The sequence below is a fragment of the Neomonachus schauinslandi genome, chromosome 4, assembly GCF_002201575.2.
Source record: "Neomonachus schauinslandi chromosome 4, ASM220157v2, whole genome shotgun sequence".
Classification (NCBI taxonomy): domain Eukaryota; kingdom Metazoa; phylum Chordata; class Mammalia; order Carnivora; family Phocidae; genus Neomonachus; species Neomonachus schauinslandi.
Window position 1 is genome coordinate 9,285,322 of NC_058406.1, and position 26,131 is coordinate 9,311,452.

The 26,131-nt window shown below is 50.6% G+C and overlaps 1 protein-coding gene across 1 annotated transcript in view; it reads right to left on the reverse strand.

Moving 5' to 3' along the window:
* Positions 1-5,297: 5,297 nt before the first annotated feature.
* Positions 5,298-26,131, reverse strand: part of LRRC38 (leucine rich repeat containing 38) — a gene marked incomplete at its 5' end in the record, with an annotated part of 31,027 nt that continues 10,193 nt past the window's right edge. The window contains one exon of the mRNA XM_021683456.2: positions 5,298-5,551. Within this exon, the coding sequence (XP_021539131.2) occupies positions 5,298-5,551 (254 nt within the window). The remainder of the gene's footprint in view (positions 5,552-26,131) is intronic.

The following is a 26,131-nucleotide window of genomic DNA, read 5'->3' on the forward strand; positions in this document are numbered from 1 at the left end:
TGGGCGCCTGGGTGGCTCAGTTGGTTAAGCGACTGCCTTCGGCTCAGGTCATGATCCTGGAGTCCCAGGATCGAGTCCCGCATCGGGCTCCCTGCTCGGCAGGGAGTCTGCTTCTCCCTCTGACCCTCCTCCCTCTCATGCTCTCTGTCTCTCATTCTCTCTGTCTCAAATAAATAAATAACATCTTTAAAAAAAAAATACACTTCACATACCCACATTGAAACCATCGTAAGTCATCAATGAAGATAAAGTGCTAAAGAAAATATTCCACCCAGCAACCTTCACAGAAATCCCTTCTTGATGAATGGAAGACTGGCTTCAAATGATTCTTACATTCCTAGAAATCTGCACGAGAATGTGGCGCGTGTGGGGAAAGCTGAGCATCTAAGACCTCCCCCTTCTCAGCTCTGGCTCCATCCTGTGCCTCCAGGGGTCTTAGGCACACTTATGCACATGCAACCTCCATTCACATCCCCCCAACCTCTACTACCTGACCACTCAGTCTGTCCTGGAGGAGGGATGGTGGGTGTCCATCATTGGATGTCATTTGTGCAGCGAATTCTGGAGTCATAAATACCCTGAGTGTGTATGTACCCTGGGCCCCATAGATTCTTCATCCCAGGGGAAAGAGCACAGCTAGAGGAAGGCTGGGATAGGGCCCTCTAAAGTACTGGACCCAAACCAGAGGCCCCTTGCCGAGGTTCTTGGTCTGTACCGGTGGTACCCACCATCAGCCTAATAAGATGAATTCCTTTGTGATGCTGCCAGAATCCTCTGGTCATCAGACGTTAAGGAGAGCAAGACAAGGAGGCAAAGTATTTTGGTGGTTTTGTCTCATGAGACCTGGGATTGGAGACTCAGAATAAATTCATCCTGGGTGCACCCAGCTGCTTTTCCTGGAGCCCAGGACACAGCTCCAAGAAAAGTGCCACCCCACGCTGTCCCTGCCAAGCCCGCCCCTGCTGGCCTGAGTGGGGAATGCAGTTGAGTAGAGAGAGTATGCAGTGGTCAGAGCACCCGTGGCCAAGTCCCGCTCTCTTACTGGCCCTGTGTGGGCAAGCAAGTTACTCCCAGGACTGAACCAGTTTTCTCTATGGCCACATGGAGGCGATGGATCTATAAAGGGAGGTGATCATGGTACCTCATCTGGGATGGTTTGCTTCATGGGTCAAGTTGGCTGGGCCACAGTGCCCAGACGTGCGGTCAAACACTATGCTGGATGTTTCTACAAGGGGGTTTTTAGATGAGATTATTTAAATCGGTGGACTCTGGGTAAAGCTGATTGCCCAGTCATAATGCGGCCTCATGGAATCAGCTGAAGGCTCTCGTGGAACAAAAGACCAACCTCTCCCAAGCAAGAGGGAATTGTGCAGGGGACAGCCTCCAGACTTGAACTGCAAGACTGGCTCTTCCCTGGGTCTCCAGCCTGCCAAACTGCCCTGAAGATGGTGGGCTGGCGAGCCTCCACAGTCACATGAACCAGTTCCTTAGAATGAATCTTTCTCTACGACGTCCTGTTGGTTCTCTTTCTCGGGGCAACCCAGATAAATACACCGCCTAATAGGGTTTGTGAGCCGCGTAATGGGCGTGGCCCAGCATCTAGCACAGACAGTGTCCTCAAGGCGCATGAACTATTATCATAAGCAGGAGCACAGGTTTCTAAGTCCAAATGTGAATGGGGCTCTAGCCCTGCCATGTCCTGTCACCCACCTCAGTTTCCTTATCTATAAAACGGGGATCATAGTGGCTCTCACCTGGACTTACGAGGATGCTTAAAAAGAGCTCGTGTTGGTAGAGTTTCTGGTATGGTGCGTGGAATTCATTTGTTTGCTTTTTCTACCCAGTATGCAAATCGGTTGTACCACCACAGTGTGCCAGGCACGGCTCTAAACCTGGGGACACCGATGGCCCACGTCCCGGCGCTTGGGGAGCTCAAGTTCCAGGCCAGAGAGGTAGACCATAAACATGTAAACAAAGGGTTTGGGTACGTGCCACACAGAGAACAGTATGGGGTGCTGTGATGAGGAGACTCTGGGGAGGTGACACTGGAGACTCAGTGACACTTGTAGAGATCTGAGAGGGGGTGTTGCATCATCCTTGTTGTTAGTGACAACAGATCATGCTGACACCCCACTTCCCGAAAGGCATTTCCCCAGTTGAGCCAGGCAGGGCTCCTGGCCAGTATATTTTCTTGGGCTTGGATGTCCCTCCTGTCCCCAATCTCCTGAGTGTTTCACAGGCTTTATATCCAGGCAGTGACGGTTTCAACTGGCAATAATTTAAAGGTCTTCTTCCCCAGAGTCACGTTCCTTCCAAATCTCTGGGGTGCAGCCGGCAGACATGGGGGTTGGTTGGTACCCATCGAGCACTCATCTCTGGCTCCAGGTTGCCCCTCCTCCACTCACTCGTTCATTCAGTGAATGACCCCCATGCTGTGCAGGGCTTGCGTTTCTAAGGAAACGGCGGGAGTCCACTCACTATAAGGAATAAAAGAGACTCATGAGGTGGGAATTCACCTCCTGAGGCCCATTAGAACAAGGCTGTGGTAGGAATATCACAGCTTGGGGCACCATTTCCCTAGGATTCTGGGAGAAACAAATTGTGACTTCGGCGGGGGCCCAGTTGGACACAGGGCCTTTAGCGATGTCCCTTGTAGGGTGCTCCTGGGGGGTGAGGATCAGACGCTATGACAATGGGCAGCGATTCTGACCCCACACAAGTCTCAGTGAGTCTGTGGCCAGGCTGGGGAGGTGCTGATGTGAGATTGTTTTGTGGCTCAAACTCTCAGCCTCTGAGCCCTTGATGCACACCCCCCGCCATGGTCTTTTCCTCAGTCCCTCTGGTAGCTCACCGGCAGCAGAGCTCCCCTCTCCTGACTGAAAATCTTCTCCATGAGCCTTCATTCACAGTAAGGCGCACACAGTGGCTGGAACCTCAGGCCTGGCATGCACACAGCACCTCACGCTCATGACGACCACTTTCAGGCAGCTTTACTATTCTCTCAAGGGAAGTGGTACCTACACTGAGGGGGAGCTCCCAGAGGTGGCTCCCTCCGGTGCGGAGGGGCCATGGAGTGTGGCAAAGATGCTGCCCACCTCCCCACCTGCCCAGGGACTCTGTGACAAGACAGCTCCCTGAGCTAGGGGTCTCCTCCCCTGGAGCCGACAATGCTGGGGGCCAGCAGGGGTGACTGAGTCTCCTCAGGGGTGAAGGGGGAAGAAGGGTAGAGAAAGAGAATAAATGGAGAGGAAAAAAGCGAGGGAGAGAAGGATGCAGGATTCAGCTTGAAGCCACCCGCTGAGGCCTTCCCTGATATGACGGTTAATTTTATGCATCAACTTGCCTGGGTCCAGGGTGCCCGGATATGTGGTTAAACATTACTTCCGGGTGTGACCGTAAGGGTGTCTCTAGATGGGAAGAGATTACAGTCTGTAGACTGAGTAAAGCAGAGTGTCATCCCCGGTGTGGGTGGGCAGCATCCAATCTGTTGGGGGTCTGAATTACTCTCCCCGCACCTTTCTCTGTCTGCATGACTGCTTGAGCTGAGTCTTCTCCTGCCCTCGGTCTGGAACCTAGACTCATGGCTCTCTTGGTTCTCAGGCCTTTGGACTCAGACTAGAGCTACCCCACTGATTTTCCTTGGGTCTCCCTCCAGTTGCCCAACTGCAGATAGTGGGACTTCTCAGCTTCCATACTCACGTGAGCCAATCCCTTATAATCTGGACGGATGGATGGATGGACGGACAGACAGTAATAGATATATAGAATACATATCTCTTGGGGTTCTGTTTCTCTGGAGAGCCCTGGCTAATACACCCAACTATCCATTCTTGAGTTTACCCGTTACTCATTCGCAGGATCTCATTTACATCTTTCACGGTGCTTATCTCTACCTGCAATTTCAGTTCTGTCTCCTTGTTTGTTTTGTGTTCCCCCCCGCCCCATAAGAATTGAGGCCAAGTGAGCCGGGGGCCCTGTCTTCTTACTCAATGCACCCCCACACTGCCCAGACCCCCAGTGCCTGGCCCTTCACAAGCGCTCAGTCCACATTGGTGGAGGCAGAGATAGCAGGAGCAAAGGAAGAAGGACACATAAGGAATATATTGTGAGAAACAATGGAGAGGTGTTTCTCAGAAACACCCCAGGGGCTTCTCTCGGGCCCCATCTACGTCTCAGTCCCCAGTGAGGTCTGATGCTGCGGACACTGTCACCTGGTAACAACCTGCCGGGCACGTGACATGGTTTCGTATTATCTCTGCCCAAAGTGCCTTCTTGCACATCCAGGAAAGCAGTGCCTGTCACAACCTGTGCTCCCAAGAAATGTCACACACACCCTAAGGCCACTGAGGGAGGGAGGTTTCTCAGAGGCCAAGTCCCAGGTTTTTGGTTTTTTTTTTTTTACATTTTGTTGGTCCAATGCAACCTGCTTTTTTGGAATCCTGGCCTCTGGGACAGTTCGCTGCAAGTTCTAGAGATGACAAGTTCGGAGCGGGGTCAGCACAGAGACTGGCCAGGCATTAGTTGGCCGAGCAGGGACTCGAACTGGGGGGCCAGGGCCCGGTCGGGGAAGGGGGACAACTGCTTGTATTTCAGGGGGTGGAGACACGCGGTGCAGAGGCCCTCGAGACTGTACACATCGACCCACTGTCCTTCCTCTACGAATTGCTTCCTCTGAGGCTGAGGATGAGGGTGTGAGTCCTGCCTGCAAAAGTCTTCCTCACCTGCTCACCAAAATACAGCAACAAACACCCCTTGGCCGGGCCTGAGCTTTCCTCTCGGTGCCCCTGTAGCCAAGCTCCCGAGGTTGCTGAAGCCCATTACAGCAGGAGAAGCCCTGCTCCAGGGACAGGGCCCTGGACACGGTCCCCATCAAGCTGCTGCATCCGGGGAGGAGGAGGCCTCTGCTCGTCTCCCAGTCCAGGCCAGAGAACAGGTGCACAAACCAGCTTAGCGGTGGGAACTGCAAGTGTCCGCACCCCCTGGCTTGGTGGTCAGCCATCAGCTGGGAAGCATGACGGGGCCGTCTCCTTCCCCATTCTCGCACCTCAGGCGGGAGGCAGGTCCCCCCTCCCCGCCCAGAATCCCTCCTGGGCTCCTCCGCGCCCGCAGGTTCTAAACTCTGAGATGGGAGGTCCCAGGGGGCGTGGCCAGGGGCAAGCCAGGTGCACGGCCAGGGGCAGGGGCTGCTCCGGGCTGCTGCAGGTTGACTCCTTCCCGCTTCCCGCCTCCCCTCTTCCCTCTCCGCGTGGAGGGGAGCCGGGCCTGGGCTCTGGCAAGCCAGGAAGGGAGGGGGCGGCTCAGTCGTCCTCATCCTCGTCCTCGTCTTCCGGGTCCTTGTTGGGCGCGCACCTCTGGAAGCACTGCACCACGGTGGCCAGGAAGAAGCCAGAAATAATGGCAGCAATGGACACGGCCACGCCGGAGAAGATGATGATGAACAGGTCTGTGAGTGACAGGCTGAACCTGCACTCGCTGAAGCTGGCCTCGGACAGCTCATGCAGGAATATCCGCCTGTTTCCCGGGGGCAGGGAGCACTGGATTTCCTCACCGCCTGTGGAAAAGGCAGGCAGGGTGAGACAGAGGTCTGCAGGATGGCCTAAAAGCTGGCAGGGTGAGAGCTTGCAAAGTGTGGAGCAGGGGCATCCCCCCAGAGCGAAAGGGGGAGAAAGTTGATGATAATGGAATTTAAGCTTTTTTAAAAGCTCCAGAGTAATCCCCATGGGAAAATCAGAATGCCTTGGTCTCCCTTGCCCTGCCCTAAGCTGTGGAACTCTGGGTTTTGAACCACTTCGGTGGTGACGCAAGAGGAGATTCAGGGTCAGGGCCTTTGTAGACCTTGATCCAGACCTGGGTACCACCCAGGATTGGGGGCGGGCGGCAGATGCAAGGGGCCAGGGGCAGTGCCCACGGCTGCCATACACTCCAGCGTGCAGTGCCACCTCCCGAGCTGGATCCCATCCTCCTTTTCCTTGTCCTCAGGGCGCAAAATGAACAGAGGATTAGCACAGCACTGGAGTAAGTCCACTACTCTAGAAGGGTTTTCCCTCGACGGGAGTGGGGAAAATAGGCTATATCTGAAGGTGGCCTTCCAACAGCAGTTACCGAAGCTTCTGTGAAGCTTCCGTGTGATTCAGAATCACCTGAAGAGAGCTTTAAAATGCAGGTTCCCCGGGGAGTTGGCGAGCTTCTGGGACGCTCACTCCGACGATGCCCAGAGGAGTCCTGGTACCCTCTGTTTTATATATTGAGGTTCCCCTTAAGATTTCACTTGAAGAGTGTTTGGCTGATTTAAAAAGACTCCAGTCCAGGAAAATCTGACATCTGAGTCTGTGTGAGAAAGTGCTTTAAAACAATAGTGACAATAAATGCTAACTTGAACTTACCAGGGACCAGACGCTGTTCTAAGCACTTCACACACAATAATGCATTTCATCCTCACGGTGCCATCAAGTGAAGTAGGGGGCAGCTAGGACAACTGTAGCTGGGTGGATTCCATACCCTCCAGTTACCTAGTGAGCCTAAAGGAAAACTTGCCCAAGGCATGAAGATCCAAGCACCATGAGGATGGTTTTCCAGACACTCGTTTATTCATTCAACACACATTTACTGAGCACTTTATCCTGTGCCAAGGGATTGATGATAAACAAGGCAAAAAAGGGCCCCTAATCTCAGAGTATAAATTCTAGAAGACAGACACGCATTCATGCCATCAGCACATGTTTACTGAGTATCTACTCCATACCAGGCCCTGGGGATAAAGCAGTGAGCACAACAAAGTTCTTGCCCTAATGCAGCTTAGGTGTAGACAACTAATGAGTAGATCAAGAAATACGTAAATGTTGGGGAGCCTGAGTGGCTCAGTTGGTTAAGTGTCTGACTCTCGATTTCAGCTCAGGTCGTGGTCTCAGGGTCATGAGATCAAGCCCCTCGTCGGGCTCCATGCTCAGTGGGGAGTCTGCTTCTCTCCCTCTCTCTCCCCCTCCCCCCATCACATGCATGCTCGATCTTGCTCTCGAATAAATAAATAAATAAATAAATCTTAAAAAAAAAAAGAAAGACATAAATGTGAAGATGACACACTAGGGTGAAATGAGGAGTGTCTTTAGATGTGGTGTTCAGGAGGTACTGTTTCAGCAAAGATCTAAAGAACGAGATGGAACCAGTCACGGAAGAACAATCGAGTCAGAGGAGACAGGAAATTGGCAAAGAGCTCAGTGTTCTGGGAACACCATGTAACCAGGGGCAGCAGAGTGGGCAAAGGGGTGTTTAGTATGAGCTGAAATGGGACACGTGGACATGGGTTGAGATGAAGCCCCTGACTTGCCAGGGTCTCCAAATGAAAATCATGAACAGAGGCCACCAACCCTGTTATGGACTGAATTGTGCCCCTCACCGCTTCTATATGTTGAAGACCTAACCCCCAGTGTGACTGTAATTAGAGATAATAATAGGGAGATAATTAGGTTAAATGAGGTCAGAAGGGTGGGGCCCTAATCTCACAGGACTGGTGTCCTCCTAAGAAGAGGAAGAAACTCTCTCTCTCTCTCTCTCTCTCTGCATGTGCACAGAGGGTGAGGCCACATGAGGACTCCAGAAGGTGGCATCGATAAGCCATGAAGAGAGAGCCCACCAGAAACCAGTCCTGCTGGCACCTTGATCTGGGACTTCCAGCCTCCGGAACTGTGAGAAAATCGATGTCTGTTATCGAAGCCCCCCAGCCTGTGGTATTCTGTTATGGCAGCCCTAGAAAACGAACACAAACCCTCACTGGACATGAACAAAAGGTAGACTTGTGTGAGAAGTCAGCAACCCAAGGTTGTTTGTTACCAAGCATAATCTACACACCCTGACTGATACACAGTACAAACTGTATACAAAGTCAAGTTACTACCATGATTTCACAAATTTCAGATATAAGAGAATGTGTAATATTAAAATGCATAAAGAGACCCAGATCTTCTGTTTCTGATCTGGAAGAGGAGAGAAAAATAAAGCAGTAGAAACTAGCACGCATATTGCACTTAGTGTGTGCAAACTCTCTTCCAAGTGCTACAAACATACCAACTCTTAATTCTCACCACAACTTTATGAGGTAGGTAGTATTAGCATGCCCATTTTATGGATGAGAAAACTGAAGCATAGCGAGTTTACATAGCTCGCCTTCAGCGACACGGCTTCCCGGAAATGTGAGGACACCATTTTGACATGAGACTCAGCTGCCTACAATCTCTTCTTCCCTTTGGCTTCCTTTCAACTTCCAGGAAAACCTGCAATTTCTCTCTTTTTCAGGGCTTCTGGGTTTCAAAGAGCTGGCCCTCAATCCATCTCCAGAATTATCTGAAAGTCAGAATGATTTCTTCACACCTCACTAAGGAGCTGGCTTCCGTCCTGTGAAGAGCAGGCTGCTAAGTGCACAGCAACCCTGCAACCACCCTTTGGGTCTTTATTTGGGTATCTTTCCTTCTCCAGCTCAGACACAGAGGCTTCCTCCTTCCTTCTGTCCTGGCCCATCTTTTACATAGTGTACAGCCAACCCACTGAGGCTCTCCTCCCTGAGGGAGCTGTTGCCATGGCAACCACACTCCCAGTTCCTCCTCTCCCTGATCCCGCACCCACCTCACATACCCCGGGAACGAGCTGGGCGAGGTCTCTGCATGTTTCTCCAGTTTATGCTGGACTCGTTTTTGACTTTCTTTTTCTTAAAGAAGCCCAACTTTCGTTGACCACTTATGAGCATTTTCAATGCCCTTGAACAGAATTAGAACTGGAAGACAGAGTTATATTGGGGTTCCCTTGGGCTTCCCTTGTTTTCTTCAATGGAAAGTGGACAAATCAATTCACCTGCCTGCCTCCTCCGAACACTTCCCCCACAGCCACAGGTGTTATGAACATAAACAAGATGGACTCCAATGAAGCACAGGAGGTTTCTAATTCCAAGATAATATTTGCAATCCCCAAGCCTATACGAGGTACTATTGCCTAGAGAAACTTTCTAGCAGTTCTTGCCTTCAATAAGCTGTATTCACTGGAAAACAACCGCAATGCAGCAACACAAGCCTACAGAGCCTGCCACTTAAATCCCACCTTTGCTCGCCAAGACTCCTTGAGTCAATTCCGATTTCCACGATGGTCTCTGTGCCTGGAGATTAGGCTTGGCATTTTTACAAAGTGACACTTCTAGAGAATGTCATCTCACATTTCTCTGTGGCTAGAAGAAACAGGCTTGTTTGCAAACCAGCACACACAAGCCCACCAGGAGTGGGAGACTCTGGAACCACGCTTGATGGAGCTAGCACGATAAGATACACTGTCTTAATGGGTTTTCGTAGCTCACAAAAGGCAGAGAAGTAAGAAGAGTCAAAGAGCGTCAGCCGGGCAGACAAGGCTCAGCAGAGCGGGCAGGGCATCGCTGCCAGAGCGCGCTGGAGACACGTCCCAGGCTGGCTGTGGAACTCAGGAGTCAGGGTAATCTGACTTTGGGTATCTCTTCTCTCCTGTGCGATCTTACTCTAGACCAGAGTTTCTCACCCTTGGCACTACTGATGTTCTGCGTCATCAGGGCACTACCCCTATGTGGGGCAGGGTGTTTGCCAGCATTCCCGCACCCAGTAGGACAATCACAAATGTCTCCTAACAGTGCCACGTGGCCCCTGGGAAAGGGCAATAAAGTCCTTCTGGTTGAGAACTTTAGGGGAAAGTTACCCTCTATGGCAGGGCTACTCTTCGTGACTGAGCTTAGCTATCAAATGGCTTCCTTTGATTCATGCATTAAACACAACAGGTGAGGTTTTGTGCTAGAGGCTGCGAAGGACGCAAAAAAGGAAGGAGAGGAAGGAAGGAAGGAAGGAAGGAAGAAGAGAAAGACACAGTTCTGGCCTTAGGACCTTCGGTCTAACAGGAGGGGCACCAGCACCGGGCCAGTGGAAAGGTGGGGGGACACGGGCACAATGAGGGGAGGGAGGGAGTCCCTGGGATGTCCCTACTTGATTTGGAATGTTCTCCCTCCCTTCCTGACCCCCATCTCTTCGGCTGTCTGAGCTAAGATCAGCAAACAAAAGTCAAAACTGACACAGCATTTTGAGCACGCTGGGCGCTGCTCTTAGGTCTTTACACGTGTTAGGTTATTCGATCCTCACGCAAACCGAATGAGGAGTCTACTATAACTATCCCCGTTTAACAGATGATCAAACCGAGGCACAGAGACATCAAGTGACTTGCCCAAGGCCACGCAGCCGGGGAACGACAGAGCTGAGACTAACCCCAGGCAGTCCACACTCGGACCACCACCCTGGCTCACCTGCTCTCCCAGAGTGGCCCAGTCCCACCCAGCATCTCACAACACATTCCTTTCAGGCAGACCGTCTTTTAAAGAGATGCTCTAGAACTCTCCAGCGACCCTCCTGTCTCTAGCCCTGACCTAGACGGACCGAAGAGGTCTCCCTTCCTTGTCAGGAGCAGAGCTCTGAATGCAGATGTGGAGGGACACCCTCCCGTGAGCCTTGGAACAACATCTCCCCACTCCTCCCCTCCCCTGGCCTGGTGATGGTGTTGTGAGCATGACATAGGGGATGTCTGGAAACTCTTAACTGTGGCACCTGGCCACCATTCATGCTTAAAAAACAGCATTCATTTTATTCAGATTTTCAAAGTTTCAAATTGTGCCCACACCTGACTCCAGATATCTGAGGAGGCTTCCTGCATTAGTCAGGGTTCTCCAAAGACACAACCAATAGGGTGTGTGTGTGTGCATGTGTGTGTAAAGAGAAATATCATGAGGAATTGGCTCACCCAATTATGGAGGGTGACAAGTCCCAAGGTCCACAACCAGTAAGCTGGCGACCCCAAGAGCTGATGGTGTAGTTTCAGGCTGAATATCGGCAGGCCCAACCCCCAGGAAGAGCCAATGTTTCAGTTCAAGTCAGAAGGCAAGAACCGATGATCCAGCTCCAGGTCATCAGGCAGAAGGAGCTCCCCCTTACTCACAGGAGGATCAGTTTTGTTTTGTTCTAATCAACTGATTAGATGAGGCCCACCCACACTGGGGAGAGCACTCTGCTTCACCCAGTCCACGGATTCAAATGTTCATCTCATCCAAAGACACTCTCATAGGTGCACCCAGAATAATGTCTGCCTAAATATCCAGGCCGTCAAAACTCCACCATCACAGTGCTCTCCATGCTTTTCCGCAGCAACAAGAGAGACCATATGGGTCTGAGGTGAAAATTCAGAAGAAATTGTCTACTTTCCTCTACTTGCTCAGAACACCTGAAGGGAGGCAGAAAGAGCTCAGAGCAAAAGCGGGATTTAGCGGTGTGGAAAATGGATGATCTGCACGTCGAGAGTCATTCTCTGACTACAGAGGGAGCGGAGGCTTCTCCTCCATCTTCCCTTCAATCTCCTCTTCCTCCTCTCCCTCTCTCCTTCTCTTTCTTCCTCTGTGTCCTTTTTTTTTTTTTTTTAAGATTTATTTATTTATTTTGGAGAGAGAAAGCACACAGGGGAAGGGGCTGAGGGAGAGGGAAGAGAGAATCCTCATGCAGACTCCCCAGTGAGCAAGGAGCCCGATGCAGGGGCTCCATCTTTTGACCCTGAGACCATGACCTGAGCTAAAATCAAGAGTCGGCCACTCAACCGACTGAGCCACCCAGGTGCCCCTCCTCCGTGTACTTTCTATTGCAGCAAAACATACAGGACATAAAAACGTACTGTTTTAACTGTTTTTAAGTGTGCAATTTGGTGGCATGAGGTATAGTTACAGTGTTGTACAATCATCACCACTATCATTTCCAGAACGTTCTCATCCCCTAAACTCTGTACCCGTTAAAGAATAACTCCCCTTCCCCCACCCCCAGCCCCTGCTAATCACTGTCCTACTTTCTGCCTCTATGAACTTGCCTACCCGTAGAGGTGAAACCATACAATATGTGTCCTTCTGTGACTGGCTTATTTCACCAAACATAATGTTTTTAAGGTCCCTCCATGGCTGTAGCGTCTATCAAAATTTCCCTCTTTTTTTAAGCTGAATGATATTCCGTTGCTTGGATACACCACATTTTATTTATCCATTCGTCTGTTGATGGAACACTTGGGTGGTTTCCACCTTGTGGCTATCATAAATACTTCTGCTATAAACATTGGCATGTAAATACCTGTTGAAATCTCCGCTTTCAGTTCTTTGGGATATATGCCCAGAATCGGAAGTGCTCGGTCATATGGTGATTCTATGTTTAACTTTTTGAGGGACCTCCATACTGTGTTCCACAGTGGCTGCACCCCATTTTACGTTCCCGCCAGTAGCGCACAAGGGTTCCAGTCTCTCCACATTTTTGCCCACGCTTGTTATGTCACATTAAAAAGATAAATAATAAGGCCCATCCTAAGGGGTGTGAAGTAGTATCTCATTTTTTGTGGGTGTGATTTTGATTTGCATTTCTCTAATGACTTGAGCATCTTTTCATGTGCTTATTGGCCTGCTCCTTCTTTTTAAGTAAAGGCTAGGCATGTGATATTTCATCAGGGATTAGCATCCACATTGCAAAGGGCTAGTCCCTAGTGAATCAACACTGTGTGGAGAGCAGGATTGGAAGAGCCCAGGGGAGACACACTGGGCATATTTCTGAAAAGGAAGAATATGCATATCTCTCAATTCAGTATAATTCACCTACAATGTCCTGAGCCCTCACCCGTGCCCTAAACTGGGAAGGATGGGCATGCCCGTGTGGGGACCATGTACCGAGCACCTGTTGTGTATGGATACAGTGCACGCCCCTTAGCACACGTCCTTTATCACTTACTTCATCTGGGAGGTGAGCAGCACTATGCTCAACTCATAGCTGAGGAAACAGGCCTCAGAAATCTTTGGCAATTTGCGTACTATTAAATGGTAAAGCCGGAATTCAAGCTACACTCAACTCAGTCTGTTTTACTCTGAAGCCTGTGTTTCGTTCGTCTGCCCATGTTGTCTGTAGCGCCAAAGAAAGTGGCATCCCCGGCCCCAGGACATTTATAATTCAGCCGAGGAACCAAAACTAAAATATATGAAGCTACTGGAAAGGAAGATAATAAACAGGTGGGGATCTATAGGGCGTCACAAATTTGGAGAATGAAGAGACAAGGTGTCTAGAAGGTCTAGTACGTTCTCATCAGTATTTATGGAATGGATGAATAGCTTTGGGTTTGAAGGATTATTCGGGTGGAATGAGAAAGGCCTTGCAGGGAAGAGGCACAGGTGGAATCCGAAAACATGGGTGGGTGTTAGATGCGCCTCCAGGACTAGGACAGCGCCCACTAGCTATGGTATCTTCCCGAAGGACGGTCCCTGGCAGATTTCCGGTGGGCTGTGTGTGGAGTCACCAGAGAGCCATGGCCAGGAACTGAGAATTTGGATTAAGACATCAAAATATATATATATTTTTGGTCAATGCGATGGTGGTAGTCTTTAAAGAATCTTAAAAAATCCCATTTAAATCAGGAGACGAAGCAGCATTGTCACATGGACGCAATTGTCAGGCTGCTGTAATGAGACGGGACACATGCCACGAGCCCACCTGGATCCTTTGCAAGCATCTGAGTGTGCAGCCCCTGGGCAATGGCTTCTGCCTGTTCTGTGTCCCAGAGGCCATGGCCAGAGTTGAGGCTAAGGCCCTCTGCCCATGACGAAGATCTCTCGAGAGTCTACAGTCTAGAGCTTGTGGTCCTCAGGTTTTGGATGTTATATGCTGGTAAAAAAGAGAGAGAGAGAGAAAGAAGGAAAGAAGGAAAGAGAAAGAAAGAAAGAACGAAAGAAAGAGAAAGAAAGAAGGAAGGACGGAGGGAGGGAAGAGAGGAGAGGAGAGGAGAGGAGAGGAGAGGAGAGGAGAGGAGAGGAGAGGAGAGGAGAGGAAAGGAAAGGAAAGGAGAGAGACTGACATAGGACTACTAACTTTGCCCCGTAAGAACATTCAAAACATACCCCATCATCATCACCATCGCTATCATCATCAACATTTTATTTTATTTTATTTTTTTAAAGATTTATTTATTTATTTGACAGAGAGAGACACAGCGAGAGAGGGAACACAAGCAGGGGGAGTGGGAGAGGGAGAAGCAGGCTTCCCGCTGAGCAGGGAGCCCGATGCGGGGCTCGATCCCAGGACCCCGGGATCATGACCTGAGCCGAAGGCAGACGCTTAATGGCTGAGCCACCCAGGTGCCCCATCATCATCAACATTTTATAAGAGAAACTTTTGTACGCCATTAAAGTTAAGAAGGGCGGGATAAGATGAAAAGGGATAAATATGTTGAGCCTTAAGGACCACTCAGCACGTTGCCCTCATTTTCCTCCCTTTGCCAAGGGCCTGTGGGTGTCTGGACAGACAACCCCTGATCCCGGGCCGCCTTGGGGGGTGCTGTCTGTATTCTGTACTTCACATTCCACCTGGAACGAGTCCCCGGGGGTCCCATCCTTATTCTTCAAGAGCAGACAGCTCCAGGGCCACACCCCCCTTCCTCCACCCCTCCCATATGTTTTTGGGAGTCAAGTCACCCTGGAACATGGCTGGGGTCCATTGGTTTCCGTGTTCTCTCGGGCTGCTTTTGCCCTACGGTGGCAGATTTGAGTAGTTACAAGGCCTAAAAGATTTGCCATCTGACCCTTTCAAGGTGGTTTGTCAACTCCTATTCAAAGCTCAGGAAACACCTCCTACGGGAACCCTGCCCTGAATGCTACCTATGTTCCCCCTTCCCCTGAGTCAGGCTTCTCCTTCTTGAACCCCCATACATCATACTCCACTCCTTCCTGAACCCCCATACATCATAATCCATAACCCCCATACTCTACAGGATGGGGGGCTGTGCCTACCATGTCTGCACCCACAGCTCCCAGTTTATTTTTTTTTTTATTTATTTTTTTTTTTTAAAGATTTTATTTATTTATTCATGAGAGACAGAGAGAGAGACAGAGGCAGAGGGAGAAGCAGGCTCCCCGCGGAGCAGGGAGCCCGATGCGGGACTCGATCCCAGGACCCTGGGATCATGACCTGAGCCGAAGGCAGACACTTAACCGACTGAGCCACCCAGGCGTCCCAGCTCCCAGTTTAGAGCCTGGCACACGGTACACGAATATCACAAAACCCGAGAAAATCCAGAACAAGTCAGAAATGTCTAGGTGGGAAGGGTCCTAGTGTGTGACACCCAGCCAGGGTCCTGAAGGTGGGCTGCGGGTCTGTCAGAAAGCTGATCAGAAACAACTCACTTGTTTGTGACAAGGCCATAGGGGCTGGTAGTCAAATATGCAGTTTGGTGGACAACATCTTTCAAAGCTGGGGTCTGGAAACATTAACCTAAAAGGTTCTTAGTGGCAAAAATATTGGTAGCTACCAATTTTGATGACTTCTCGCCCTTCTTCAATGAAGTGCCTCCAAGATGTGAACTCTTCCTACTTTATTACAGATGTGGGGTTTTTCAGATAAAACAATTCCCACCCCAGGGGCGCCTGGGTGGCTCAGTCGTTAAGCGTCTGCCCTTGGCTCAGGTCATGATCCCAGGGTCCTGGGATCAAGCCCTGCATCAGGCTCCGGGCTCAGCGGGAAGCCTGCTTCTCCCTCTCGCACTCCCCCTGCTTATGTTCCCTCTCTCTCTGTGTCTCTCTCTATCAAATAAATAAATAAAATATTAAAAAACAAAACAAAACAATTTCCACCCTGAAGCTAGAACTGAATGAACGAGAGACATGGAATCCTGAGGAAGGAGAACAGAAAATCAGCTCCATTACCGCAGGAGACTCAGAGCTCCCCCAACACCCCAAGCACAGGCCTGCCTCAGGGCCTTTGCACGTGCTCCCTCTACCTGGCTCACTCCTTCATGTTCTTAGGGCCCCTGCTCAGATGTCACTTTGTTGGCGATGCTCTCCCCACCCCCACGATCGTTCCCCATCCCCCCACCTGGCTTTATTTTTCTCTAGAGCATTCAGCACCACCTGACATATTACCTATGTATGTATTTGTTTATTTTCTGCTTCCTTGCCCCTCCCCACTCCAGTGCCGGCTCTGTGAGGTCAGGCTTCTGGTTTTGTTCCCTGCTGTATTCCCAGTACCTAGAACTTTCAAAATATATTTTTGAATGAGTGTATCAATAAAGATAGGATGGGAGAATGGTTTAGTGATGCAGCCACAAGGAGCTTCCTAAACCATCACCCCTGACAGATAGACCATCCCCACTAACAGCCGCTGGTGCTGGACAAAAGTCTTTTTCCCCAAATCCATCAATAGATAACTCTCCGCTCCCTGCGAGGAGAGAGAAGCTCTATGTGTCTGTCCTGTGCTTTTCCCTCCCGAGGGGTGGAAATTCTCAGCACTCTTTGGGAACAGAGAGCCCCCCACATCAGTTAACCCCCCTGGAGTCTTACCACATGCTAGGTGTCCGTCTAAGCACCCTGCACTGTCTACACTGCTTTAATCCACAAAACGAACTCTGGGGCAAGTACTCTGGTGACTCTGGTTCGCAGGTAAGGAAACTGAACCGCTGTGTTACTTGCTTAAGGTTATCCAGCTAAGAAAGGGTAGAGCCAGGATTCGGGGTCAGGCGGTCTGACTCCAGAGCCTGTGTGGTTAGCCGTTATCCTCCCTTATTGCCTTAAAAATGCTTGCACAAATTACTGCAGGGGATACTAAGCCCCAGTGGGCCATATCATTATGCCGAGGCTGCACATTAAGCGTGCAGACCCGACCAGGATACTCGGAGGAAAGAACACCCAAGGTTATGCTCAAGGGTCTGGGTGTTGTCTTCCTTTCCTAGGGCTGCCCTAACTAATTGCCATACACTGGGTGGCTTCAAACAAGTTTATTCCCTCCCAGTTCTGGAGGCCAGAGCCTGGAATGAAGTACCAGGAGGGTGGGGCTCCCTCCAAAGGCTCAAGGAAGGAATACATCCCGGCCTCGTCCAGCTCTCGTGGCTCCAGAGCTTCCTTGGTTTATGGCAACATCACTCCACCCTCTGCCTCTGTCAAATCTCCCTCTTCCAAAAAACACACCTGCCATTGGATTTAGGGCCCATCCAAAATCCAGGCTCAGCTCATCTTGAGATCCTTAGTTACATCGGCAAAGACTCTTTTTCCAAATAAGGCCCCATTCACAGGTTCCAGGCTTTAGGACTTGGCGATATCTCTTGGAGGGGACACAATTCAACCCACTCCGGGTGTCTTATGTGTGACAGTCATCTGCTGCCCTTTGGCCTCTCGTCCTCCCTGTCTCCTTATTTGGAGGCTGCTCCCAGATTGCATTTTGGGCCATCGCCTTCCACCCCTTGGGTAACTCTAGAAAATGCATGGCCCTCCCCTGGCCAGAGGGTCAGCACGTGACTGACACTGGGCCACAGTCTCTCTGTCCTGGTAAACTGAGCCTTGAGTGGCTTGACCATGAAGGTGGCCAGAGCCCACTCAGTCCAGCAGCCCTGCCCTGCGGGAACCATCCCCTGGAGACAGGCCTCCTTCCTCGTGCAGGATGGCTCGGTCCCCCGCATGCTGCTGCTCTGTCCCCTTGACTGATGACTTCTCCCCAGCAGCTGACACCTGAGCTGGAGAGGGTGAAGAGCTGCCACTCTCCCGAAATAGATGGTGACACAGCGGATGGTAGATTGAGATTAATCTCTTGCCCCTTGCCAACAAACGGGCCTGCAGCCAGAGGATCTCTGGGGCCCTCCCCCCTGAACCAGCCCCACCCCCCCAATCCACATCAATGACAGGCTCTTCTAAGCACTTTTGTCATTAAAAATATATTTTTGTTTTCCCAACTCCGCTTAGGCAAAGCCCATGTATACACTGAAAGAAAAGAAATAAACAAAAAGAAGGAGGATAAAAGGACCCATAAATACATATTTTTTTATAAAGATTTTGTTTATTTATTTGACAGAGAGAGACACAGTGAGAGATGGAACACAAGCAGAGGGAGGGGGAGAGGGAGAAGCAGGCTTCCCGCGGAGCAGGGAGCCCGATGTGGGGCTCGATCCCAGGACCCTGGGATCATGACCTGAGCCAAAGGCAGATGCTTAACGACCGAGCCACCCAGGCACCCCCATAAATACATATTTAACACGCTGGCTTATACTTTTCTAGATTTCTTCTGTGCGTCTCTGTACAGAAACCGCCCAAGTAGAAATATACTCTGCCACTCTGCTGGATAACCATACTGGGAACATCTTTCCATCCAACCAATGCCATTGCCAAACGTCACTTGTTTATTTACTTATTTATTTTTAAGCAAGCTCCACACCCAGCACAGAGCCCAAGGTGGAGCTCGAACTCATGACCCTGAGATCCAGACCTGAGCTGAGATCAAGAGTCGGACGCTTAACTGACTGAGCCACGCAGGCGCTCCCTCCAAACATCATTTGTAATGGCTGCAGGTCCTGTATTGTGTGGATGAGCCATGATTTACTTCTACAATCCCACGGTGCTTCCAGTTTCTTCCTTACTAGAAGCAAGGCCACTATGGGCATCTATATACACATTCTTAATCATCCCCCCACGATGCATTCCCACAAGCTGAAGACTGTCCCTGCACTTGTGTTAACAATGGGTTTTGTCACTCTTTCATCTTTGCCGAGCTCATAAGCCGTAAAAGAGCGTAACTGCTGCTTTAATTTGCATTTCTCTGATTACGAGTAGAGCTAAATGTTGTATCATGGGCTCGTGGACCATTTGGAGTGGCACTTCTGTGAACTGCCTGCTCAAGACCTGTACTAAATGCTTCACATGTCTTATCAAGGTGTGAGAAGGAGGGTTGGGGAGAGAATGTGGCCGATCCTCTCCACCCAAACCACCGCTGGAACTACAGCTCCCACCCCGGGGAGGAAAGACCAGCATGAAGGTCCTCCAGGGACCCCTGGGCATGCATCTCACTGCTCTTGACCAAAGCCCACCCTCCTATCAGTCTCTCCTCCCGCTCTCTGGAGTCGGAGGCTCGGTGTGGGCTGCTGAAACCCTGCCTGGGGCTCCCCAGCAGCCCCCCAGAACTCCAAACCCAAAGGAGCGTGAGACAGAAGCAGCATGGTGTTCTTTCAGATGCACGGCCAGACTTCCAGCCATGGCTTCCTGCTTTTGCAGCAGTGTAGAAGGTTAGATCCAAAGGCATCTGTGCGTGCTGCCCCGCCCCACGTCTCCCCTTCATTGGACCTGAAGGTGCGGGTCCCATGGCCCCTTGCTGCAGCCTCTTGGTGTCACAGAGGAAGACTTCTCAGGGAGGCATCCCTGCATGGACTGCAGGAGGGCGGGGTGCTGGGAACGTCAGCTCTAATTTCCTATAGTGCTGGCCTTTGTTCTCCACTATGACTTTCATTAAATATGGGCTGTGGCATCAGGGGAAATTCCCAATTGTCCTCCCTGTCTCAGCTGCAGACACTTTGTCTGATTAAGTAATCAGCTGATTTCCACCAGAGGAAGAGGCACTGGCAGCATCGGGTCAAGGGCTCCTGCTTGGTGCTGGCTCCACGGAGCATGTTCTGTAGGATGGGCAGCAGAGTGCAGTCGGTCCTACACCAGGGTTGGGACTTGCATCCGCTATCCCACACTCCAGCCTGACTTGCAGCCCTGGACCTCAGGACACCCACATCAGTCACTGCAGGAGGATAAAACATCGACAGACTCACAGTGCAGTTTTCCCAGCCTGTCCTCCTCCTGGTAAGAGATGAGCAGAGATGATCACTGAGGGCTGAAGATCTTATTCTCTGGGAAGGCATGCACACGTTTCTGCTACCACCACCAGCATTATCATCACGGCCATCATCTTGACCATCACCACCATTATTACTTCTACCACCTGTCCCATGTGCACCATCTTCACCATGATGTCCCCCACCTGTCCTGGTTCCATCATCTCCACCATGATGTCCCTCACCTGTCCCATGTGCACCATTGCCACCATGATGTCTCCCACCTGTCCCATGTATATCATCTCCACCATGATGTCCCCCACCTGTCCCATGTATATCATCTCCACCGTGATGTCCACCATCTGCCCCATGTACACCATCTCCACCATGATGTCTCCCACCTGTCCTGGTTCCACCATCTCCACCATGATGTCCCCTACCTGTCCTGGTTCCACCATCTCCACCATGATGTCCACCACCTGTCCCATGTACACCATCTGCACCATGATGTCCCCCACCTGTCCTGGTTCCACCATCTCCACCATGATGTCCACCACCTGTCCCATGTGCACCATCTCCACCATGATGTCCACCACCTGTCCTGGTTCCACCGTCTCCACTGTGATGGCCACCACCTGTCCCATGAGCACCATCTCCACCATGATGTCACCTCCACCATTTCTACCACCACCATCACTACCACCTCAGTTATCAACACCAGTTATTTGCTAGTACTAGGGATACCTATCTGTGTCTAGTTATTATTGACGATCTGGTTAAAGAGAACATTCTGGCAGGTTCCTCTGTGTGAGAAAGTCTAAGACTGGCCCCATGAGTCTGGTTACCTCCCATACTCATGGTGCTCAATGTTCCATGCTGCCGTGGAGTACTCAGAGACACCTACTATGTGGCTCTCTCCCTGGACCTGTCCTTAGGAGTTCTCATTGCCCCAAATAAATCTCTAACAGTGGGCCCACTGGCCAGGTGCAAAACGTGATGTGTCAAGTGTGTTGGGGGTGAGGAAGGGCATGCATGGGAAGCGGGCCCCATCCAATTACACTGTTGAGATGACATTTGATAAGGAAGTAATATTTATTGAAGCTCCTACTATTTACCAGGAACTGTGATGAGGACTTCACCATTATCAACTCACTTGATCCTCTTTCTTAACAGCCCTTTGAAGATTTTATTTATTTATTTATTTGTGTGGGGAGGGACAGAAGGAGAGGGGGAAAGAATCTCAAGCAGACTCCCTGCTGAGCAAGGAACCCAATGTGGGGCTTGAACTCATGACCCCGAGATCATGACCTGAGCCGAAATCCAGAGTTGGATGCTTAACCAACTGAGCCACCCAGGTGCCCTAGAATGTCCTTCCTTTTAAAGCTGACTCATGGGACGTCATGGGACACCTAGGTGGCTCAGTCAGTGAAGCATCTGCCTTTGGCTCAGGTCATGATCCCAGGGTCCTGGGATCGAGCCCCGCATCGGGCTCTCTGCTCCGCAGGAAGCCTGCTTCTCCCTCTCCCACTCTCCTGCTTGTTCCTTCTCTTGCTGTGTCTCTCTCTGTTAAATAAAATCTTTAAAATGAATAAATAAATTAATAAATTAATTAATTAATTAATTTAATGGATGTGATTGATTCCATGTTTTCAGTTAAAATACTTCTTGTTGGGGCGCCTGGGTGGCTCAGTTGTTGGGAGTCTGCCTTCGGCTCGGGTCGTGATCCCAGGGTGCCGGGATTGAGCCCCACATGGGGCTCCCTGCTCGGCAAGAAGCCTGCTTCTCCCTCTCCCACTCCCCCTGCTTGTGTTCCCTCTCTCGCTGTGTCTCTCTCTGTCAAAAAAAATGAATAAAATCTTTAAAAAAATAAAATAAAATAAAGCTGACTCACATTCCATTGTATGGATAGACCCCATCTTGCTTCTCCAGTCCTCAGTGGACCCTTGGGTTGCTTTGGGCTATTGTGAATAATACTGCTACGAACATGAGAGTGAGGTTATTTTTTAGATGCAGAGACCGGGGCTCAGAGAAGCCGTGTGACTTGCCCAAAGTCAACCAGCTCATCTACCCGGGTGCGGCCTGGCTGTCACCAAAGCCCATCCCCCCTCCATGACACCGAGGCACCGTCAGTACGTGTGGGCTCACCCTGTGGCCATTTGTGGGACTCTCCAAGGGACAACTTCATCCCAGCTGTGAAAGCGGCCTTCGTGTCCCCCTGGGTCTGCTCAGTGGTGCCACCTTCCCTCTCTCCTCTGGACCCCGTCCATCCTGCCCCCTCAGCATGTGAGGCCTGCCTCTCTCTGGAGACCCTGGTGACTACCCGGATCTGTGCTGCTTTTGACAGTCACCCCAGGATAGCCGTCCGTGAGCGCCGGCCGTCCCTCTCAGCCCCTAAGTTCTCTCCCGCCTCAGACGTCTCTGAAACCAACACAGCAATTCTGATTTTCCAGGGAGGTCAGGGATCAGGTTGGGTTTTTGTTATGTTTATGGTTCTTTCGGCAGCTGGGGGGGCCACAGGTAGACCTGGGGTCCCAGAAGCAGACGCCTGCCCGTGCAGTTTCCAGAAGATCCCAGCACTGGGGGCAGTTGCTATCTTTGGGGCTAGAGCTGCGGGCTGTTTGGAAGGGACCGCAGGGGCAGCGGCTGGAGGGGGGCAGGGGGCGTCCCTAGAAACAACCTGGGCGGGCAGAGAGGCCCTCACCTTTATCTGAGCCTCTACTTTCACAGGTGGGGAAACAGGGGAAGCCGGGAAAGGCCAAAGGAACCCAGATGCCTCGATTTCAGCCAGCAAGACCTGTTTTGGACTTCTGACCCACAGAACTATAAGATTATAGATCTGTGTGAGCTCAAGGCCCTAATTTTGCGGTAATGTGTTACAGGAACTAACACAGCCCCCAAGATCACAGAGCAAGTCAGAGGCAGAGCCCCGCCTGGGAGCGGACCCTCCGTCCCGAGCACCTGCAGGAGTACCACACTGAGACAGAGCGGAGGCTCAGCGTGAGCCTCTGGAACTGCGTCCTTGGGGAGACGACACCGGTATTGATTTACAGTTGATAATAATAACAGCTGGTGTTTATTACGGGCTTTCTGTGTCCCAGGCGCCGTGCCGAGCTATGAATATTATTGTCCATATTTTACACATGGGACCACTGAAGCACAGAGAGGTTAGGTGATCTGCCCAGACTCACACAGCTAGTAAATAGAAGAACGGGGTTCAAATTGGTGGGGCCTCTAAATGCAAAGCCTGAGTTCTCAGCCACTGTGCCACATCCCCGTCTGGTGACTGATGAGCAATATGAGGGCACAGCCGCAGCCTGGAACTGGGAGGGCTGGGCTAGACCTTCCTGGGCTTTTCACTAGTTTGCTGTGTGACTTTGGACAAGTCACTCAATCTCTCTGAACCATGGCTTCCTATCTGTAAATGAAGAAGGATAAATTAGATCACCCTATAAGCTAAGCTTGAGTTTTCTGGAATGTTCCCTCCAAGAGAGCAGAGTTTTTGTCCAGATCGCTGCCAGGTCCTTCACAGTTGGACCTGAACTTGTTTTCACACATGTTTAGTCTGCTCTGGTTTCTGCGAAGACATTCAGGGCATCTTTGGATTCAGGCCAGGTTCCGAATCTGGAAAGCCCATTGACTAAGTTAGGTTCTGAGCCCAAAGCAGAGGCTCTGGACCCGAGAGGATAGGCTTGCCGCTAAGGGACCCCAGTTTCTGATATGAGATTTGGGAAGCTGCACAATGGCTCGTGACAAAGATTCTGCAGCCAGTCTCTCTGCATCACACCTCCACTCTGGCTGGTGACCCGGGCCGAGTTATAGTAACCTGTCTGTTCCTTGGCTTTCTCACCTGTCAAATGGGGTGATGTTGGCTGGAAACATCCTCCTTGGACAACACTAACAGACCTGGAACTCTGCCGTCCACTGCGGCAGCCCCTGGCCACGTGCTGACAAGGTCATATATGTCCAGTCTGGACTGAGATGTGCTGTAGGTGTGTCAAATACGCCCCAGACCTTGAAGACTTGGTATGAAAACACCATGGAAAAGGATCTCATGAATGACTTTTCTCTTGATGACAAGTTGAAAAAAATAACCTTCTGGATCTGCTGGATTCAATAAAATATTAAAATTAATTTCACCTGTTCATTTGTGGCTCACTTTGTCTTTCCACTGGGTGGGGCTGCCCTGGGGTGCTTAGCTCAGGGCCTGGAACACAGTCAGACACTCAGTTAATGAGCCATGGGAGCAGCCTGCTCGAGGCGGAGTAGGGACAACCCCCGATCAAATAAGCAAGAGCCTGATTTGTACCTTTAGTGTTTATTTCCCCTTAATCAAACGCAGCAGAGCAATTTGCTTTGACATCATAAAATCTGACGACTGGACACCATTTTGGAGGCTACTGAACCCCAGCTCCTGGGGATTTGGGGACCATCCTTGGCATTCCTTGGCCTGTGGACGCATCACCTTGACCTCTGCCTTCTCCCTGTCGGCGTGTGTCCCAATTGCCCCTTTTTATAAGGACATCAATCATTCTGGTTTAAGGCCCGCCCTAGCGTCCATATCCTAACTAATTATATCTACAGTGACACTTGCATTAATCATGTTTTTGACTTTCTGTGTTTTATTTAGCTTTGACATCTTGGGGCCTCTCCCGGGGTTCTCCACTTCCTAGAGACAGTAATCAACCAGCTTGAAAGTGCATCTTTGCTAGGCAATCCGACCAGTCCCAGTCCACAGGGCCACTCCCTTTTTTTGTCAGACTCTTGCAGTCTGGAACACTCTCTCCTGCCCTGAATGACACCAGGGCCAGGGACTGGACACTAGGGAACCCCCTCCCAGCCCACAGCCTGCCCAAGTTATTCAAACTAGCCAACCCCAAACCTGCCCAGCCTGTCTACCGTGCCCCTTCCTCCTGCAAAAACACAATAAAGATTCTTGACCACATTTTTCTGTCAGTCCCCCTGCCCCCTGACCATCCCCGGAGCCTCCCTGCATGGCCCTGCATGGCGTCCACACTTCTAGAGCTCCTAGAGATCTGTGAGTGTTAAACTTCTTCCTTCATAGGTCATTTCTGTGTCAGCATGTCTTACCATACCTGATTAAAACAAATCCCGGCTACATTTAAAACAGCCCTATCTCGGGGCGCCTGGGTGGCTCAGTCGTTAAGCGTCTGCCTTCAGCTCAGGTCATGATCCCAGGGTCCTAGGATCGAGCCCCGCATCGGGCTCCCTGCTCCGCGGGAAGCCTGCTTCTCCCTCTCTCACTCCCCCTGCTTGTATTCCCTCTCTCACTGTCTCTCTCTGTCAAATAAATAAATAAAAATCTTTAAAAAACAAAACAAAACAGCCTTATCTCCAAATAAGGTCAGAATCTGAAGTACGGGAGGGTTGGGGCTTCCACATATGATTTTGGGGAGACATAATTTAACCCATAGCAACCCCCTCCCATCATTCCTTGCTCAAGAGTCTGCGAGGGTTCCTCAAGTCAGGGTCCCAGCAGGTGAGCATGGCCCACCCAAGCCCACCCAAACCCAGTTATTTGAAGGGAGTCTAACAAAGGGGCCATTTACAACAGTGTGGACCGGCCTTTAGAAGGCGACAAGGTCCGTGCAGTCCCCAAAGCTCTACCAGTGGGGAGGGGCGGCCTTCCCTGTAGGTATAAGGGGAGTGGGCAGTTATCCAAACCTGGAGAAGCAGGAAGACAGAGCTATGACTAACAGGTAGATGTGTGCACCTGTTTGTCTGGCTCAGGTCATATTAAAATAAAGGTAAGGTCAGGGAGGAGTAACATCATACTTATCCATTGTACCAACATGGAAGAGCCCACGGAAGAAAAGAAAAAAGTGGAAAAACTCTATGCCATTCTGGAAGAGGCCAACCATAGAGACAGCAAAAAGGTTAGTGTTTCCCAGGGAGGAGTTCAGGAGGAGGGGAGAGGAATAAGCAGGTGGAACACAGGACATTTTTAGGACAGTGAAATTACCTGTATGATACCAGGATGGTGGATCCACAACATTATCCATCTGTCCAAACTCACAGGATGTACATCACAAAGGGTGAACCCTACCGTAGGCTGTGGACTTTAATTAACAATAATGTAATAGTATCAACGTTGGTTCCTCAATTGTAACAAATGGACCGCACTAATGCAAGGTGTCCGTAATAGGGGAACAGAGGGGGAGGGGGCATATGGGCACTCTGTATTATCTGCTTAATTTTCCAGAAACCTAAAACTGCTCTAAAAAATCGTCTATTATTTTTTTTTTAAATAAAATAAAACCACTCTTTCAGCCAGAGAAAATCAACCAGTGGCACTTGGCTGCCTACCCTTTCCAGTCATTTTTCTATGGGACTCGGTTCTTTCTCCTGGCCTCCCGGGGGGCTCCCCGCAAGCTTCCCCAGCCCCCCTGCACTGGCTGGGAGCTTCCTCCCTTTCCTCACCACCTCCTCCCTGTGCTCGCCACTCCCATCCCCACCAATGAACATTAAAGCCGAGGTTTTCCCATCATCT